Below are 20,413 nucleotides of genomic sequence, written 5' to 3' on the forward strand. Positions count from 1 at the left end.
CTAAAAATAAGTCCATGCACAATTGCCGTTTATATGCTGCACATTCAAATACTGAAAGAGCTGTAAGGCCCTCAATCCACTGATTTACCAGAGGTGGGCTTTTATCTTTCCAGTGTTGTAATAGAAGTCATTTTCACTGACCATCCGTTAGCCTCCATGAGACAGGCAAATAGTTTAAAAGGACACAGACATCCTCAAAAATTAATTAACATTCTAATACAAAATTGATATGAGTAGTAACTTCCCAGAAAAACCAAATGACTAGACATGCTCAAAACATATGTTTAAGAGATGTGTCTGCTGAGTTACAATGCCAACAATTATTCACTTTACTCATTCCTTTTCTAAAGAGTCGTTGTGTCCAGTATATCTTGAACATAATTTTTTGCTGAATAAGTCTCAGCTTAAGATCCATGGAGAGAGCAGGTATAAGCTTTAAGGCCATATCCCATTGCTTTCGCAAAATAGGGCGCTCTAGCTCCTTATTCTATTCATTCCTGTCCCAGGCTTAATTATAACATTTTCTCAATTCCTCCTCTCCTCCCCACAATTCCTAGACCAATTAGTTCACATCACTCCCTTCACATACATGCTACGTCACACCTCCTGCCTGCCTTTAATATATTGACCGGGATCCAAAAATCTGTGAAACTAGTCCCATAAGCCCAAGAAAGGGCTTTAGACTTGAGCCATGCCCCTTCCTGCATAGCAAACTGTTCTTGAAGCTGATGGGTTTGGAAAGGAATTAATGATACTGTAGGGGCAGGGGATACATATTGCTGTTTAAAAGTGAAAAATTCCACTGGGCCAACCCAAGCTCCTACTATGGTCTTAAGTATCTCTTTGGATTCTGGCCATGGCTTTCAAAAAGAGGAAATTCAGGAAGTTGCTTTACACACACACACACATATATATATATTATTAGGGCAAAACTGTATACAGAATACATAATGGGTTACAACCCATGACCTACAAACATAAGGACTGCACAATCTTCCCTGCCTCCCCCCTACCAAAGGCGTTTCTGACCCTGGGAAAGGTTGTTCCTAGGGTCAGTTGACCTGCATGGATTAATAGTCAGGCACCTGCAGTGGGAGAGTGCAAAATTGCTCCACTCCTCCTCTTTTGTGAGTGGAGCTACACTCATTCAAGAGGCAAAATGGGCTCTCTTCTTCCCTTCCTCTCCCCACTACAGCTTCCTGACCCACATTACTATTAGTCCCTCAACTCCTAGAATAAACTCCGGGGGGGGGGAGATCCTGGACCCTCAGTGCCTTCCACTGGGAGTTTTCAGAATCCAACCCATATGGTTAACATGCATTTGGTTAAAATTTCAGTCTTACCATCATTGAAGTTGCTGAAAACTGAACACTCAACGTCGCTAAAGTATGCTTTGAAGTTGTCAGCCCTTTAACAAGCTTTGCTCCACAGTGATTTATCTGTTGGTTTTTTTATTTTAAAAAACAACATGGAAGAAAGATAAAACAGCAGTATTTGTAAGCAAAACTCCGATCTGATACAGTATGATGTGACAGTGACAGGTGACAGTGACAGGTAGGACTCTGTTACATGAACAGTGAATAATATCTTAGCAATACTGCCTAAAATCAACTTTCCATAAATATTAGAAAGAGAATGACCAAGCAACTGACTTTATACAGTCACCAAGATTTGTTTATGTGAATTGGGGGTGGTGGGGGGAAGGACACTTGAACACCATGTAATTCCTGGGGAAGAAAGAGAAAAGAATAAAAGCACAAACATATATGTGGATTACTGAAAGATGGCACTTCCCCACTGGGAACTTAATTCACAGGTGTCCATAGGCCCAACGTAGACTGGTAGTGCAACATGCAGGAAAAAGGAGCTTAATCCTTCTGTCCCCACCCTGAACCATATCCCCAACCTGAAACAGCCCCAAGGAGTCACCATTTGCTTGTTGGGGAAACTAACATATACCAATGACTACATGTAATTTTCCCCAATAGGGCCAACAGCAGCTTTCACGGGGCCATTTCAAGTTGGAAAAAAGTGTGTGTATGTGTGAGGAGCTGAGACCTTCTCTCCCTTTGTGCAACTGACCTGTTTCAAATTGGGTGTACTTATGTCTGGGAATTAAGTTCCCAGCACACATATGACAAAAAGTCCTCACCATAACTAAGAGGACTTGTAACATCTGAATCAGCCCTGAGGCTTTGAAAGCTGATACATGTAAGAACAGGCATACTGACATGCTGGGAGGGGCTGTGGCTCAGTGGTAGAGCATCTGCTTGGCATACAGAAGGTCCCAGGTTCAATCCCTGTCATCTCCAGTTAAAGGGACTAGGCAGGTAGGTGATGTGAAAGACCTCTGCCTGAGACCCTGGAGAGCTGCCGCCGGTCTGAGTAGACAGTACTGACTTTGATGGACCAAGGGTCTGATTCAGTATAAGGCAGCTTCATGTGTTCATGTGACATAGATAGACCAATGACCTGATTCAGTAGACAGCAGCTTTATCTATTTACATAATGAGGATAAAAATAGCACAACATACAGTAATCACAAAGAATGACATCTGGAAAGCCTGCATTTGAATATGTTTTAGAAAAGTATATAAAGGTAAAGGTCCCCTGTGCAAGCACCGGGTCATTCCTGACCCATGGGGAGACGTCACATCCCGACGTTTTCTAGGCAGACTTTGTTTGCGGGGTGGTTTGCCAGTGCCTTCCCCAGTCATCTTCCCTTTACCCCCAGCAAGCTGGGTACTCATTTGACCGACCTCGGAAGGATGGAAGGCTGAGTCGACCTTGAGCCGGCTACCTGAAACCGACTTCTGTCGGGATCGAACTCAGGTCGTGAGCAGAGCTTTTGACTGCAGTACTGTAGCTTAACACTCTGCGCCACGGGGCTCCTAAAAGTATATACCAAGCTCTTTTTCAACCATACCTGTATCTGATGAAGAGATTTAAATATTGATAGGTCAAAAGGCAGAAGATGTTCCTGAATGTTACTAGTTCCAAAAGGTCCACCTGCACCATTTATCTAACAACAGAAATTAAGGTATTAAATGCACAGAAATATGCATGTTTACCAAACTGAGCGTCCGTGAAATTATGACCCACAAATGTTTACAGCCACCCTTCTGCCAAGTGTTCTAAGTAGAATCTACTAGTTACTACATTTGTACACAATGTACTACTGAGAACTTATCAGCACATTTCTAAAGATGTAACAAACATCTAAACTAAGGCTGCCACTTGTGCTTGCATATGTTCCTATACAGTGCTGAAAGGACACTTTCCTTTTTACAAAGAAAGCAGACAGTTATTCTTAAGATTTTAAAAATAAAATCCTAGATCTGAACTGTTCTGGAACATACAGTTTGCAGTGAAGTATTATTCTATCAAAATTACTGTCCTGAATAAGGAACTGTGATTCAGGTTTTAGTCTGTAAGGGGTATAAAAATCTAGGAACTTGAAAGGCCAATTCATACATATGAAAGTCCTCACTAAGAGAATGAACCACTCCAAACACAAGCCACTTCTGTGATGAGACATCTCCTTTTATGAACATCGTAAACATCTTAAATGGGAAATGTGAATTGGCTCTTACATGTATGCTTAACTCCCCTGAAGGATATGGGTTTACTTGCAATATTGAAATTAAGTGTGCGCATCACAGCCATATGAGTATCAGACGAAGATTTTGTACATATTGTCCCTCTTCCCTACTGCTGGACAAACATAAACTAGAACAGGTTACCACAGTCACTCCAATGAGCAGGAAAAAAGAGACATATGTATTAGGGATGCACATTTGGATATTTCTGGTCTGAATATATATCAAAAAATATCATATCAATAATTCGGAAGGTATTTGGGATTTTTTGGGATATTGGTAAATTAGTCCCCAAAAAATCAAAGAAATATTCAGGAATATTTTGGGCCAGCATTTTAAGGCTCCAGGACTGTATTTCTTCCATTTCACTGTGTGCCTGCATCAATGACTTGTTGCCAGGTCTTGCTAGGTTAGTTTGGCTTGGATTTTCCAGTTTGACATTCGTTCTATTGGGCTTTGCCACATTGGCCTGTAGTTCTCCTGGGATTCTCTAGTTTAACATTGGTTCTGTTCAGTTTATTGGTTCTGTTTGCATTTGGAGGCTTTTGGCCAACAGTTGCTTGCTTTTATCTGTTTGGCTATTGACTTCTTTACCTTGGAGAAAGCATGGAATTTTCCCCCCATAGTAAACAATGGAGACAAGCAGGATGGCTGGAGGCACTTTGTTGAGGGGCCCGTAGACCTGGATTCCTTGATCCAATCCACGGCTTGGACTAGGTTCCCAGTAATTCTGGTATAATTAGTTTGATAAACAGCCACTGCAGCCCCCTGGGGAAAATTCTCCATAGGGAATTATAGACCCCAAAATTTCAGAATTGTGAAAGAAAATCTGAATATCTAAAAGGTATTGGGGGACCCAAATAACCCAGAATACTGGTATTTATGGCCGTTCCAAAACCCAAAATATACCAATTTTTTTCAAGTGCACATCCTTAAACTGTATACTATATTAAAAAGGCATGAAAAAATAGTCATGGTATATTTATTTTAGAAAGGCATGAAAAAATAGTCATGGTATATTTACTTTAACCTCAGATGTTAAGACAGCTTTTTAAAATCTAAGAGTTGTGTCAGTTTATTCTGATGTGGCGAAAGCTAAGAACAAGTGAGATACTCAAAAATAGAGTACTTTTACCTTTAAATATTTGAGTCTACATGTGAAATCCAGAATGTGACCTAAATCAGTTTTGGCATCTCCATTTGCACACGTAGGTTTTCCCTGACGCAGCTGTTGAGTTACAGCATATAACTGCAAAGGTCTAATGGTAAAGACTTCTCCAGCCATAAGCAACTGCTCCCCTGAAAAGCAGAAGTACAGATTTAGCAAGCATTCACCTACACTACTAACAACAAGAGCTTGGACATAGCAACTCATCAGCAGAAGTGGACGTGGATTTTCTGATTCCCCTCCCCACAGCTGTCTCTTCTAACCTCAGAAAGCTGACTGTTCGAGTTATGAGACGTGCACAGAAAAACAGCCACAGGGTTTGGAAGGGGACTCCAGTGAAGAGGAGGCAAAATCATACATCTACCACAAGGGCAGTTCTGCTGATAAAAGAGGGAGGATGGACAATTTTAGCCCCTTCCCCCTCCTCAGTCAGCCACCCAATGCTCCTCAGTGGCTGCTCTTCCATGCAGGTTCTGCACTACCAGGAACCATCTTTGTGGGTGTTGAAAGGGATTGCTGGAATGAAGTGATGGCAGAAACTCACATACCTTCTTTTGATGGATTTTTGGAACCAAACCAATAAAATGGAAATTATATGCCTGACTGAGCAGTTTATAAAGCAAAAAATACTTTGGGCATTTTCTCACCAGTATCTCCATGTTTATTGTTATTACTAAATTTTCCATAAGCTCAGGATGGCATATATGGGTCTCTACTCCTATTTTGTCCTCACATCCCTGTGAAGTATGATAGGCCAAATAAATGCTCCAACATCACAAACAAAGTGGGGATTTAAATTTCAGTCTTCCTAGCTGTCATCCGAAACAACCATTAAACACTGGCTCACAGAGCATGTCTGATACCAGAGTGACAATTCACTGCATATGTAACAACAAAGTCAAAAGGAAATACAATGACATTTTGGACAAAGACTTCACAAGCATCTCCCTGAAATGGAATCTGAGTCTTAACATCCCTCCTTTCTAGCAAGAGTTCCACCACCTCACAATATACTTGCACCTAGCCATCTTATACCAACTAATATCATTTATAGTGATAACACCACAGCAGTATAAGTATTTTCCAATACATTAAAGTAAAAGCATGCTTTGATTGTTCAGCACCATCTCTAAAGTGACTATAAACTTAGTGAAAAATGGCTACAGACAGTAATAAATTTAGAAGCCTAAAATACCTTTGTGGAAGAGTTCTTCAGCCAGCGCAGCTGTGATCCCAATGATTTCCTGCAAAGAACAAGACATTGAGATAAAGAAGGCCAGTGATTAAGCATCTGCCAGTAGTTAATATGACAATACCTTCAGGGACATAAAGGATTTAGCACATCTTAAACATGAATTCAACAGTAATCTGTTACACACAATTATGATTAAAAGGATCTAAAACAGGATAAACAACCATTCTGGTGAAGTGCCAAAAAAGCAACCCATACCTGTGAAGATGTTGGTCTGCTAGCAAAAAAAAGGGAGAAGGAAATAAAGGTCGTACTTGCCTAGACGCACTGGGAGCAAGCTGATGCCTAGCAGTGCAGCCAGCATCTCAGGGACTAGCCTCCACCTGGGCTGGTGGCTGTGTAGGTACAGGAAGTAGTGATGAGCATTAAGTCATGTTCATCACCAGTTCCCGTACTGCCAACCCCAGCAGCATTGCTGCTTCCTCAGCATCTCACCTCAGCTGCTTGGGTGGAGAACCAACCAGACCTGTGTGCCTAGTAAAATGGACTGACCTACTAAGTGGACTAACCTAAAATATTATTGAAAAGTACTGCTGTGGAATAAGAGAAGATTAAGCCACAAGACAAAGGGAATCTAAATGGGGAACAGGAAACCTACAGACTGGGGTTTTTATTTCTAACCAAAATGGGGGGTGGGCTTAGTTTACCATGTTTCAAAGGTTGCCTTTATCTCACTAGGCTAGATTCCTAGGCACTGGAATATGTGTGTGCGTGTATGTGTGCACACACGTGCAGTGGCCGTGGGCTATTTTTTACTTTTGGTGTGCATCCATGCTCACAAGGCAACAAGGGAAACATGGCTTCCATTTGCAGGTTGCCCAGGATGCAACTTGTCAGAATAAAAGTAGATTGAATCATGCGAACTACATTAAAACCTGTAAGATGCAACTTACATATAAATGAAAGTGTAAGAAGTGAGACAATACTTTGGGTGCAGCTAAGGGAAATCTGACAAGGAGAGTCTGTAGATAGACTTCCAGTTCCTTCTGTCTTTTTTCCACCAAGCTTTTGGAATTTTTGCCAATAATCTTCTTAGGAGGCAGGAGATTCTTATCTATCTTCTTCTCTGAAACAAGCTGGAAAAAATGCCATATTTAATTCTTTAGTTTCAAGCAGAACTTTGAGAAATATATTGTTAAAATGTTTACACTAAAACACTAAGAAAGAACTAAATAGAAATAGGACTAAATTAAAACACAATCTTTTATTTTGGCAAGAAGGGGAAATCTTAGTATTATGGAAGATGAATTTGTAACAAACTAGATCAAATGCCATTTCAGCTGTCAAAAGTAGCTGTTTATAATATGGTTCATGGGCTGCACAAGGACCTCTATTTTATTAGGGGTGGAATTTACTCAAGCTGGCCCAGATCCCAAGTTACTACACTTTAATGGGGAGTTCAAATCTTCAGCCTTATTTCTCCCTCCCCAACAAGGACATAAGCATCTTTAACTTCTACCACCAACCGGAAAATGGAAATGTTTAATCTTCCTACCACCCAAAAATTTCATTAATTTAGTAATCACAGGCAGTTCATTAATTTAGTAATCACAGGCAGTTCCCTGGCCACCTAGTCCAATATGCGCTGACCATAGTGAAAAGTCTTAGGAATCCAGCTTGTTTTAGTAACTGCCCCACATTCTACTTGCATCTTTGTAATCATATATCCATCTTAGGCTTTTTCTATGGGGGAGTTTGGGATGCCAATTTCACAAAAAGAAAAAAAGTGTGATTTTTACTTGTAACTAAAGACATTAAAGAAAAAAAAACATAGGGCTGGATCCAGCACAAGGTTCGTGGATCTTCCTTGCCTCCCCTCCCCCCAGGAACCACTGCTGACCCTGGGAAAGTTTATTCCTGGAATTCAGGGACATGAGCGGAGTAAAAGCTATGTGTGTCAGGAGGATGCAGTGGGGATGGAGAAGGAGGTAAAGATCACCCTTCCTGTCTCTTCCATCAGCACAGCGGATGCTTCTTTATGCAGGGATAAATGTTGTTAGCCTTTTGTATGGTGCTATTGAGCTCCTTTTTAATTTTGTTTTATGGGAAGCTCTAAGCATTATCAGAGTACATTAACCGTTTCTCTTCCAAAACTACTGAATGCCCCACATGTAACTTGTGTGTCATTTTTACTATATGGTTCAACCATTTTTAATCTTTGACAAGCAAGAGATCCAGTATCCAGCAACTGTAAATGACTTCAAATGAAACTTCCAGATTTTATAGATAATGAAGTTTTATTACCTCTGTGAGCCTGGAACACATAGTTAAGTATCAGAAGATACCAGGCCAGGGGTGCCCAACATGGTGCCTGAAGGCACCATGGAGCCTGCTAACACCTTTCCCAGCATCCACCAAGTGTCTTTACAAAGTGGGCAGGGCAAGGTGGGGCTTTTGCCCTGCAGGGTCTCAGTTTTTTAAAAATTGCTTCAGCAACAGCTGCCTCCAAGCACAAGGATCTTCACTATTTTTGTGTGCATTCATTTTAAAAAGTATCCAGAACTTTTGACTGAAATATTGAAGAGTTACTATTACAGTTATACATAACCTCACTTCCTAACATTTTGTGGCTGGTTCCACCTCCTATGGCAGCCATTTTGTAATTTCACCCACCACCCTGTGTTGAATTCTGCAGGCTTGAAAGGGTTGGGAACCCCTGTACTAGACAATGCTTACTCTCACCACACAAATCATATCTAGCTCAGAGGTTCCCAACCTTTCTGAGCCTCCAGGGACACTTGGAATTCTGACACGGCATGGTGGGTGCAGCAACAAAATGGCTGCCACAGGAGGCAGAGCCAGCCACAAAATGATTGTCACAGCTTAGGTTCAGTAATACAACACACATTTTTGTGCTTAGGTGGCAGATACTGCTAAAGCAACATTTTAAAAAATCTGGAGAGCCAATCAAATATGCAGAAGTCAGTCAGAAGCCTTTCTGGGCAAAAGCCCTACCTGGCTCACCCACTTCCTAAAAACACTTGGTGGATACAAGAAAAGGTGTTGTTGGGCACAAGAAAAAGTGTTGGTGGGTGGATGACATGTTGGGGACCTCGGATCTAGCTTTTTATAAGCACACCAGCTTTCCTATCATGGAGAACATCATCAAAAATAAAACAAAAACTTGAGTGAATGGTTTTGCCCAGTCATATACTCTCAGCCCAATTTATCTCACAGGGTGGTTGTGAGGCTAAAATGGAGGAGAGGAGAATGAGGTAAACTGCTTTGAGTTCCCACTGGGGAGAAAGATGGGATATAAATGAAGCAAATAATTAATAACTAATAATTAAGTGAGAGGAGTCCCGTGGCACAGAGTGTTAAGCTGCAGTACTGCAGTCAAAAGCTCTGCTCACGACCTGAGTTCGATCCCAACGGAAGTTGGTTTCAGGTAGCCGGCTCAAGGTTGACTCAGCCTTCCATCCTTCCGAGGTCAGTCAAATGAGTACCCAGCTTGCTGGGGGTAAAGGGAAGATGACTGGGGAAGGCACTGGCAAACCACCCTGCAAAAAAAGTCTGCCTTGGAAACGTCAGGATGGGACGTCACCCCATGGGTCAGGAATGACCCGGTGCTTGCACAGGGGACCTTTACCTTTTTTTAAAGTGAGAGTATTCTTTATTTATTCAGTTCACATTCCTTATTATACAGGTATATGAAGCATGCCAGAACATCGTGATACAGAAGGACATTCATTGCAACACAACTGGCCGAGTGCCTAGACCAGTTAACATTTTAAGAATAGAATATTTACCTTTTCATGTAGGTCGTGGAAGTCGCTGTATCGATGTTTGACTAGCCACTGATGGCTCCCAACGCTCACTTGAATGATATATACCTAAATGAAACACAGACCTCTAACTGATATAGAAAACCAAGAGTTCTAGTGTATGCATATTCATAAGATCCCTCCCATATGTGCATGATGTTATTCATCTCTAAATAAGTTAAACCAAGTCTAGTATGCAAAATTCATGCATGGGATATGCACTTTAAGGACATACAAGCAGTGTAACCAAGCTCAGATGCCCAGAGCAGCCTATTTCCAAATATTCAGCTATTGTTTCTTGGGATCATTTTAAGATAAACCAACTACGGCCTTGGCAAAGTTAGGAGAGTCTCCACAGAACATTCTATGGAACAGAACACAGTATGAAGCCCCAAAGTCAATCCCACTTTAATGCACCAATGTGAAAACTAGTGTACAAACAGTTATGAGTTTGTGTATTTACTTAACAGTCTTAAAATGACATTCTAAGCTCAGGACAGCACTATAAGAAAAATGTAATCCTAAAGTTGTTGTCCTGAGAGGAAGGTCTGATGAATAAAATGACCATTACTTATGAACAGACCTGTTCAGGATTACTCCCCCCAAAATCTAAACCAAATAAATAGTAAAAACAAGAAAATGAGTTAAACAAAGAAGCAATAGTTTTCCCCATAATGAGTATACTACAGCAGCTGCACTGTGTGTTGTGGATCATCATTGTTTACTTGTAACACAACAAGAATTCTTGGCAGCGATGCCACAAACTTTTCAATAGGGTTTTGGTGAGAAATATGACTCCATGACACAAAACCTCTTGCACGGAACAGCAGACCTATCCCCACTGAACCACTTTGAGCCTTCTTTCCTATCTAGCCCAATGAAGATTTGACAGTGCCTCGCAGCAGAGAATTGTTCAAGACCTTCTATTCCTTGGTTCCACCATCAACCAAAAGGGAGACTGCAGCCAAGAAATCAGGAGATTGAGACTGGGAAGGGCAGCCATGAAGGAGCTAGAAAAGATTTTGAAGTGTAAGGATGTGTCACTGGCCACCAAGACTAGATTAATTCATGCCATCGTATTCCCTATTACTATGCATGGGTGTGAAATCTGGACAGTGAAGAAAGCTGATAGGAAGAAAATAGATTCCTTTGAAATGTGGTGTTGGAGGAGAGTGTTACGGATTCCGTGGACAGCCAAAAAAACAAATCAGTGGGTTATAGATCAAATCAAGCCTGAATTGACCCTAGAAGCTAAAATGACTAAACTGAGGCTATCATATTTTGGTCATGTCATGAGACGACAAGAGACACTGGAAAAGACAGTCATGCTAGGAAAGGTTGAGGGCAGCAGGAAAAGAGGAAGACCCAACAAGAGATGGATTGACTCAATAAAGGAAGCCACAGCCTTCAATTTGCAAGATCTGAGCAAGACTGTCAAAGATAGAACATTTTGGGAGGACTTTCATTCATAGGGTCACCATGAGTCGGAAGCGACTTGATGGCACTTAACACACACAGAGAGCAGAGGAGGCTCAGTGGAAGACTCACAAAACCTCAAGTTGGTCAAAGTTCAGTGCAGTACACCCTAACCTTCTGGCTTCGATCCACCAGTGATTTCTGCCCATGAAGAATCTTACTTCCACCTCCCACTGCAGCCTGAAATCCATCCTTAAATGCTGCCTCTGGAGGAGAGGACCACCAGGAACAGCATGGGGGAGAATCAGTGAGAATTACCTTCCCTTCCATTCACAGAAATCTTCCGCTGGGTTAATGAGAGCCAGCATGGTGTAGTGCAGGGGTGTCAAACATAAGGCCCAGGGGGCGGATCCAGCCCCTTGAGAGCTCTTATTCAGCCAGCTAGCCAGCTGAGGCAGATCCCACTCTCGATCTGGGCTGGTGAGCCCGCTGAGAGATTTACTTACTAGTTATCTTTAAACACTATGCCAAATTTAGCTATTGAGAACAGTCAAAATCAGTTCTCACACAGGATTTCAAGGGGGACATAATGATACTGGATAACAGTGCTGAGTATAAAAAGATGCTGTAAGAAATCCATCAACTAAGTAATTTAACTCATACAAGTTAAGCATTGAAAAATTGCTAGCATGTTTGGCATTTGAATACTGCACAAGATCCAACAGTGCCTTGGATAGATTGAAGTCATTCAATAATGGGGAAACTGCAGAAACACCTTGAACATACAGCCCAATATGGTAATATAGCTTGGGTTGGATCCAACCAGCTTTTCTACTGATGAAGAAAGGAAAGATACTCTTCAACACACACACCCAGGCTGTACTAAGGATCATTTGACAACAGACAAAAGTAACATGGGTTGGAGATTGTATTAAGGAGGGGGACTGGGTGAGATGGAGTGAAATAGCTAGCTGGATTCAAGCCTGTTTCCAACCACACTTGTGCTGCAGTAAAGTAAAATATTTCTCAAGCACCCCACAGAACAGAAAACACTGAGCAACTGAGACAAGGTTTAATTTGAAATGGCTAATGCTCAGAATGCTAGAGGAAAGCTTTTGAATCATAAAAAGACTCTTCCTCACAATAGCTCAAAAATGTTGCATCAAAACATTTATTCCAGTACATTAAACACTACTTCAAGGTCTTGTATTTCACTAAAGTTAGACAAAAGAATGGATTATAAAGAAAGAAGTAGTATGCCTGAACACTACTACAACTAAAGGCAGTATAGCTGTATGGAACAATGTATGTGCACTATGAAGCATGCAAGCCACAGAAGCAGGAAATATATATATGATTAATGCAACATAAAAATGTATGGCATTTGAAGATCCCTTGGTCTGTATGTAGCCCATACACTTCAATTACAGCATGTGAATATAACAGTCCTACATTATTAAGACGTGGGCTGTGAGTCATTCATTCTTAAAGCACTAAGAGATCCATGCCTGGCATTCCTTTCACATTAGTGTTCACAATTCTGAGACAGTGATTTAAAAAAACAAAAACACCACCAAAACCAATTCACTCCTATCATGGCTTTAGAAACACCATGCATGATTTAGCATCTTTCTGACTTTACCACATTTATGGGAAAGGACTGTTTATTTTACTATTTTTTTCTGAATATCTCAATGGAATAGGTTAATACAAGTGGGGACCTGCGATACTCGTAAGGGGATCCCCCTACTGTCACTGCCAGGAGCCCCTTGCATCCCTGGCTTTAAATTTAAGGAATTCCCCCCCACACACACACACACGTATTGTGGCACCTGCCCTCCCATGGTTACAGCCACCATCGGCGAGCCTTCTGCGGTCCCCGGCTTCTGCCCCCCACCCCCTACCAACATTGATGCTGGTGAGCCCAGTGTTTCCACCCTCCCTCCATGTTGCCAAGACACCATGGTCACTGCCTCCACTGCCAGGCCCACCATGCTCTGCCCCCCCCCCACTACCTCCTACCAACACTAAGGCTGGCAAGGCCAGCAGGTCTCCCCAAACCCCCAACCCTTGCATCTGGTGCTGGCAAGCCCAGAACAGCTCCTGCCCTCCCAGCATCGATGCCAATGAACCCAGCATGTCTCCTGGCCTCTGCCACCAGGCCTACTGTAGCTCCCAAACCCCATCCACCCATGTGGCTGCAGCCACGAGGTCTGCACAGCTCCCAGCCTCCCTTCCCCGCTGTGGCTCCCGCCACCAAGTCACCATCCAGTCTACGGCAACAGAGGTGGGTGAACTGTCTGTACATGCACAGACAATCCTTTTGTTTGGGGGGGGGGGAATTGAAGCCTCCAATGTAATTTTGTAAATAATTTCAGATTTTCTGCAAACCTTGGGGGGGGGGTCTCAAGATTTAAACCCCCTTTGTTCATTTCAGATTTTTCTGTAGACTCAGGGGACCCTCTGGGACTGCAGAAAAGTTTGCTAGACAACCAATGCATTCCAGGCTTGGTTCTCCTCAGTAAAAGGCAGAGGGAGGAGGCAGGGCCCTTTTGCAGGGTTGTTTTGGCCTTTGACAGAGAACTCATTGGGGCCAGGCGTGACTAGGGTGGCCAGCTCCACGTTGGGAAATTCCTGGAGATTTTGTGGTGAAGTCGGAGGAGGGCAGGGTTTGGGGAGGGGAGAGGCCTCAGCTGAATATAATGTCATAGAGTCCACCCTCCAAAGCAGCCATTTTCTTCAGACCTCTGTTGTCTGAAGTTTAGCTGTAATTCCAGATCTCACCTGGAGGCTGGTATCTCTATGCCTACTAGCAACCTCCAGGTGACTTGATACCACCCAGCTTACATGACTCAACTAGGCCCGGCTGCTTGCTACTTTTCAACAGTAGCCACCTTATGGAAGCCAGTTTTGTAAAGTGGTTAGAGCTTCAGAGTAGGATCTAGGACCAAAGTTCAAATCCTCATCTTGCTGTGGCAGTCTACTGGGTGATTTTGGACCAGTCACTTTCAGTCTAATCTTCCTCACAATGTTGTTGTGAGGATAAAGAGGAGAATAATGTGAGCTACTTCCACTTTGGAGAAAGGTGGGGCATAAATGCAGTAAATAAATTAGAAATTCAGCTGAATATGAAAGGCTGATAAAAGGTTGGTGAATGGCTGAAAAGGAGAGTATTAAGCAGTGTCAGGGGAGAGGATATGAGGGCTGCCAGAAGGAGGGAAAAAGAGGATGTCAGTTTGCTGTAGGGTGAGAAGCAAAAGAAGGGGAAAGAGTATGAGGGCTTTCAGGGAACAGAAAGAGGAAATAGTGGAGGGGAGGGAAATGAGATGTCTCCCATATCACTTGTAGTATCTATATTTGTTGTAGAAATTTTTCTTTTTGTCTTGTTAAGTGTAGTAGACTTTGTCCCCTTTTGTGAAGTTGGTTGGTTGGCAAGCTTGCAAATACATCCAAAACGCCTGTTTAAAAAATTCTTACACAATAGCATACACTTGTTTCTTAATCAGGAGAAAACCGTGCTATTCCTTTATGTAGTTCCCTAGGAAAAGGCACTGGGGGAGAACCCCAGATGAAAGACTGGAGGTTCCCTTCTATTACAGTTTTCTGGCAGAACCTCTCCCACATGCGCCAGAGACACAGTTCAGAAAATAGAAGGCATACAGATTAGCAGAAATGTGGGACATTATATGCATCACTGATTATCTTCCAAGATAATTACTGGGATGTCAAACATACAATTGCCAACACTCATTTTATTATTAACTCATAAATGATGTTTTGCTTCTTATTCACATGAGCCTGCTGTAGCAGCTTTATCATGGGGACACTTTCATCAGACAATAGGTATGGTGTAAGGGTAGGGCTAGGTAGACCGCGTCCCCACTTGGCCATTATGCTCACTGGATCACCTTCACTCGATTGCTCCCCCTTAGCCCAACCTACTTCACAAAGCTATTAGAGGATGAGATTTATTTATTTTATTTATTTAAAACATTTTATTAGCTGCCTTTCTAACCGCATGGAACTCAAAGGCAGCTCACAATGTAAATACAATGATAAAAAACACATAAAGGACCACAATTTAAAATCTCAAGTAGTACTGCCAATAAAAACTAAATTAATCTAATGCTGTCCTAAATAAAAATGTCTTCAACTATCTCCTGAAGATTGAAAATGAAGGGGCCAGCCACACCTCCCTGGGGAGTTTGTTCCATAATCGTGGGGCTGCCACCAAAAAGGCCCTCTCTTATGTGCCCACTAGATGAGCTTCTTTGATTGGTGGGACAGTCAGGAGGGTCCTATGATCTTAGTTCCCAGGCAGGAATGAAAATGGAAGGGCAACACATGGTTGCCATTCTGAGCTCATTATTGGAAATGTAGGATAAACTACTTGGTAACAAGCCAAGGACATATCTGAGCCAACGAACAAATACTTTAGACACTACTGATTTCAATAGAACAGATCTTAAGCATGTGCTTAACTATTTCACTGAATGCCAACAGGGCAATCCCATGCAGTTACTCCAATCTAAACCCATTTAAGTACCAGTTCAGACTGGAATAACTCTGCATAGGATTGCAGTTAAGGAATTGTGTGTGTGTAAAGTGCCGTCAAGTCGCAGCCGACTTATGGCGACCTCTTCTGGGGTTTCCATGGGAAGAGACTAGCAGAGGGGGTTTGCCAGTGCATTCCTCTGCACAGCAACCCTGGTATTCCTTGGTGGTCTCCCATCCAAATACTAACCAGGACTGACCCTGCTTAGCTTCTGAGATCTGACAAGATCAAGAATGCCCAAATCTAGCTGGATCAATGGCTTATAGTTTCATTATGTACTATGAACACAGAACCTTCAAAATCTGTTGCATTCAGAGAATCCCCCTCCCACTCTAGCTAGTTCACACAACAGAAAAAGTCACCTCAAAATCCTCACAATGCATATGAACCTCTCCAAGAATTCCATCTACAACTAAGTTTGAACATTATGTAAAAAAATTACAGAAAAAAATTGATTCAGTGAGGCTTGTTTGTATACAGTCTTAAGGAATTAATAAGCAATACTTTTAAATTAATGTAGCACCATTTTTTGTCATTTCATACTGCAAGAAGTCCAAGTAGGAGCAGGATTAGAAATGGTCATTCTTTCCCCAAAATTCATTAGAAGGCAGTGGTTGGTGCAACCATTTTCAGTTACGTAACAATTGCTGGAGACACAGTATTCAAATAGGAAGAGTCTGGTTACCGGTAGGCTTGCTTCCAGCATGTTACCATTAAGTACAGCATATAGTTCCACACATAAAACAGGGCAAGGTAGCAACAACAGAAGCACTGCTACAAACCTTGCTAAGCAAACCAAAACCTTGTTTTCCTCCACACCACCAGTGTAAAAGGCGCTAAGCATTTGAGGGTTTTCAACAGATGTGCAAGTCACCTATATTTTAATCTGAGACCGTCAGGGGGTCTACCGACTCACATACAAGAACAAAGCAGAAGCCAAAACACTTCGAATACGTGTGTATTTTCGGTCCAATCCCAAGGGCTGTATTGCAAAGGAAGCGGTTTATCAGGGAGGAGGAATAAAAAAAAGATATTGGTCATTTATGCACGGGAGGTTTTGCCTTGGATTTGCCACTCTCTCGAGATGCACTTTCCCCCCCCCCCCATCCAAATTCTCAAAACTCTACATGGGAGCTTATTTTTGAGTTTTGAGAATTTGGGTGGAGAAGACGTCCATCTAGAGAGCGGCACATCCAAGGCAAAACCTCCTGCGCGTCAATGGTGATTGTTTAAGTCAGCAGCAGCAACGGACCCCCTCGTTTTCGGGCTGTGGGAGGCCCAGTTCCCAGGAGAGTATTCCCCCCACCCCGTGCTCCCCCCTCTGGAACATCTCTCGCCGCCCCTTTGGGGGTTGCCGGCACTTCGCCCTGAACGTGCCGCCCGAGAAAAAGCTCCGCGCAACTCGCCGGCGCGAAGCCTTCCTAGAAACCCCCGCGGGAGGCAGCGTCTGATCTGGTGGTGGACAGGGGGCGGCTACCGGCCCTCCAAGCACTTAAGGCGACAGCCCGCCCGTCCCCCCCCCCCGAAATCCCCAGAACAGCGCGTCAAGGCGAGCCAAAACCTCTCACCGTGTAGTTCTCCACCAGCTCCGAACCCAGAATCCGGAGCTCTTTGGGAGGCTCCTCGCCCTCCTCCCCGGCCCCCACCGCCTCCATCTCGGCCACTCTGCGGGACGAAGCCTGGGCTAAGGAGGGAGGGGGGGGAGGAGACGCGGCCGGGCGCGCCGCGCCGCTCACTGGGACGCGGGCCTCGGGCCGGCGACGACGGCGGCGGCTGTTGTTGCTGCTGCTGCGCCGCCTCGCTCGGCGTCGGCCGCTGCGAGCGCAACAACCGCCGCCGCCGCCACCGCCGCCATGTTCGCTTTCCACATCAGCCAGCCTCCTGTCAGCTGGCTAGAGAGGACCGGCCGGGAAGAGGGAGGACCCGCCCAACCGCCGCTTCCATTCGCAGCCTCCGGCGCGAGGCGAAGGGGCGGGGCCACAGCCCGAGGGGCGGGGCTAAGCCTCAGAGCAGGCGGACGTCCCTGGCGGCAGGAGGGAGCCGTGCGGGTTTGGTAGGGGCCGTTGGGCGCGAGAGGGAGGAGCGGGCTTATAGCCCGGATGTTGCTCAGCCCCCAAGAGTCAATAGCGCCGACCGCAAGAGGGCCATTGAGGCTAGGGGGCGGGGCTAGAGCGTGTTTGCTACGGGGGCTGAGGGACCTCGCCCGGTCCTAGGATCTTTGCTGTGCAATAGGAGGAGGTGCCCGTTTGTCTCGTGAGAAAGCGCCACCGGTTCCGCTTATTGTTTACAGCCGTACTGGTTAATAAATAAATAAATAAAAAACCACACCACAATCTCTGGGCATTCTCAGTGCCTACAGGACAGTTCGAATCGAGCCCCCCTAGCACCTTCAGTGGCCAAAAAGATTTTTGGGGTAAAAGCTTTCGAGAGTCAAAGCTCCTTTTGTGCCCATCGTTATTCAGAAAAGCCAGTGGACAGATACAAGAAACGATGGCGAATCAACGTCATTCAATGGAACTGGGGGGAAGGTGACATAGATAAGAAAAAAGCCCCCGCCCTCCAAATCTGAGACTTATGGGCACATTCACGCATGCTGAGTAATGCACTTTCAATCCACTTTAATGATTGTTTGCAAGTGGATTTTGCCATTGCAAAGAGCATTGAAAGCGGATTGAAAGTGCATTATTCGGCATGTGCCCCCAAAAAAGGTAGTGTCGAGAGTGGCTGTTCGGACATGATGCTTATTAGATATTACTTAATACGTATTAGAATAGCAGTCCAGTTGCAGCCCATTCCTAGTTTTGTTTATTCAGAAGTGCTTCGTGTTGTTCAAAGTACCTAGCGTGGACACGATTGCAGCCTCGATCTGTAGCTGCAAAAACAAGTTTCATTTTGCTGTCAACGTGTACTTAGCCACATGGGAGGGGGGCAGAGGAGAACCAGTGTATTTATCTAGTATGCCTATCCCTAACTGCAGTTTCCTTACTCCTATGTCTTATAGGTTAGTAAAGATGCATCACAGTTTTGATGCATTAGCTGGAAAGGATGCAATATTTGAAACAGACACTGTCATGGAGGATCCACACATTGGTGGGATATTGAGCCATTATATTCTTTCACTTGCCCTGTCTTCTCCCCAGTCCTCTCACTTCAGCTGCTGGCTTGTAGAGGTTCTGCAGCATCTTTTAATACTGCTTCTGATATCCTTCTGGATCGCCTTTCAGGACTGGGAGGCACTATTCTGTGGTGTTTCTGGTCCTCAAGCATAGGTTTTAGAGTGTAGTGCTGGGGGACTCCTGCTCTGTTCTTTGCCTTTGGCCTACATCCAGGGTTCTGCAAGGTTCCTATCTTATCTCCCATGCTTTTCAGTAAAGCTCTTGGGAGAGGTTCTCTGGAGATTTGGGCTGAATTGCCACCAATATACAGATGATACTCAACTATGTTAGGTTTGCACTCCCCTAAAGGAGCAGGTTTGTAGCTTGGGGGTGCTCCTGCACCCAGAAATCCTGTTGGGTTAACTGGTGGCAGTAGTGGCCAGAGATGCCTTTCAGCAGTTTTGGCTGGTGAGTCAGCTGTGGCCCTTCCTGGCCAAAAAAGATCTTACCACTGTGGTGCACTTACGGGGGGTGGGGGTGCCCTTGAGGACTGTCAGGAAGCTATAGTTGGTACAGAATGCTGCAGTCAGAGTGTTGCTTGACAACCCAAGAAAGGGCCTTCTCGGTTGTGGCACCAAAACTGAGATTGGCCTGTCTCTATCAGTGTATTTCGCCAGTAGGTGAAAACTTTTTTGTTTTGTCTGACATACCCCCAATAACAGTTACTGCCCCTTCTTCTAGTGTTGTTTATGTAGCTTTAATGTAATTATTTTGTAATTTTAACTATATTTTAATTGCTTAAATGTTTTAATCTTTTAAAATCTTTTAATCTTCCTCATGCACGACTGTGTAGGCATAACTGTGCTTTCTCTAGCTGATGCACCAGCCTTGTAGACCCTGATCCAGTGGAAAGACGGCATGAAAATGTTTTAAGTAAATATATGTGTGTGTGTGTATGCACTACTTTGTGAACAAAACTAGAAAGCAAGATGATAAGTTTTGTAAATCAATAAACCTTTATTTAACAGTGGCAATTTATTTATTTATTTATTATGTTTTTATCCCACTTTTCAGCTAAAATTAGCTCCTAATGTGGCTCCACTATTTCTGCGAAATTTTCTGTTATTTCACAGGAATATAAATCCCAATATAAACATATTTAAATTCCATATAAATATTCCTTAGGGAGGGGACTCTCAGCTGGAGCTGGATCCAGGCATGATGGAGGGACACTTGGCTTCCTCTTGGCATGTCCCCTGATTCTCTTAGCATATAGGGACATCCTTTGCTTAGGGATTGCGTAGTGTAGGATGAACATTGCTGATTCCCAGGGCCACCAATTCATAATTTATTTTGTACAGTTTTTCAGTGCAACAAGGGGTTCCTGTTCTAGGGTATGATTGGTGTTTATGTTGCTACTCTACTGTTCAGTGCTTCCTATGCCCCTTTTCTGCCTACTTCTGACCTCATGCACGATTGTGCAGGCATAACTGTGCTTTCTCTAGCTGCTGCAGCAGTTCATTGTTTGGGCTAGTGACACTGCACCAGCATATGGGAACTAGCT

General features: G+C 43.7%; 1 protein-coding gene across 2 annotated transcripts in view; it reads right to left on the bottom strand.

Moving 5' to 3' along the window:
- Positions 1-17,410, bottom strand: part of NISCH (nischarin) — a 39,741-nt gene extending 22,331 nt beyond the window's left edge. For both annotated transcript variants that reach the window (XM_056851667.1, XM_056851675.1), the window contains exons 1-7: positions 17,323-17,410; positions 9,769-9,852; positions 6,913-7,095; positions 5,963-6,011; positions 4,735-4,898; positions 2,927-3,022; positions 1,344-1,439 (exon numbers count right to left, since the gene is read on the bottom strand). In XM_056851667.1, coding sequence (XP_056707645.1) covers positions 1,344-1,439; positions 2,927-3,022; positions 4,735-4,898; positions 5,963-6,011; positions 6,913-7,095; positions 9,769-9,852; positions 17,323-17,409 — 759 coding nt within the window. In that variant the 5' untranslated portion in view covers position 17,410. The remainder of the gene's footprint in view (positions 1-1,343; positions 1,440-2,926; positions 3,023-4,734; positions 4,899-5,962; positions 6,012-6,912; positions 7,096-9,768; positions 9,853-17,322) is intronic.
- Positions 17,411-20,413: the final 3,003 nt, after the last annotated feature.

This window comes from Euleptes europaea, chromosome 1, assembly GCF_029931775.1.
Source record: "Euleptes europaea isolate rEulEur1 chromosome 1, rEulEur1.hap1, whole genome shotgun sequence".
In the NCBI taxonomy this organism is placed as follows: Eukaryota; Metazoa; Chordata; class Lepidosauria; order Squamata; family Sphaerodactylidae; genus Euleptes; species Euleptes europaea.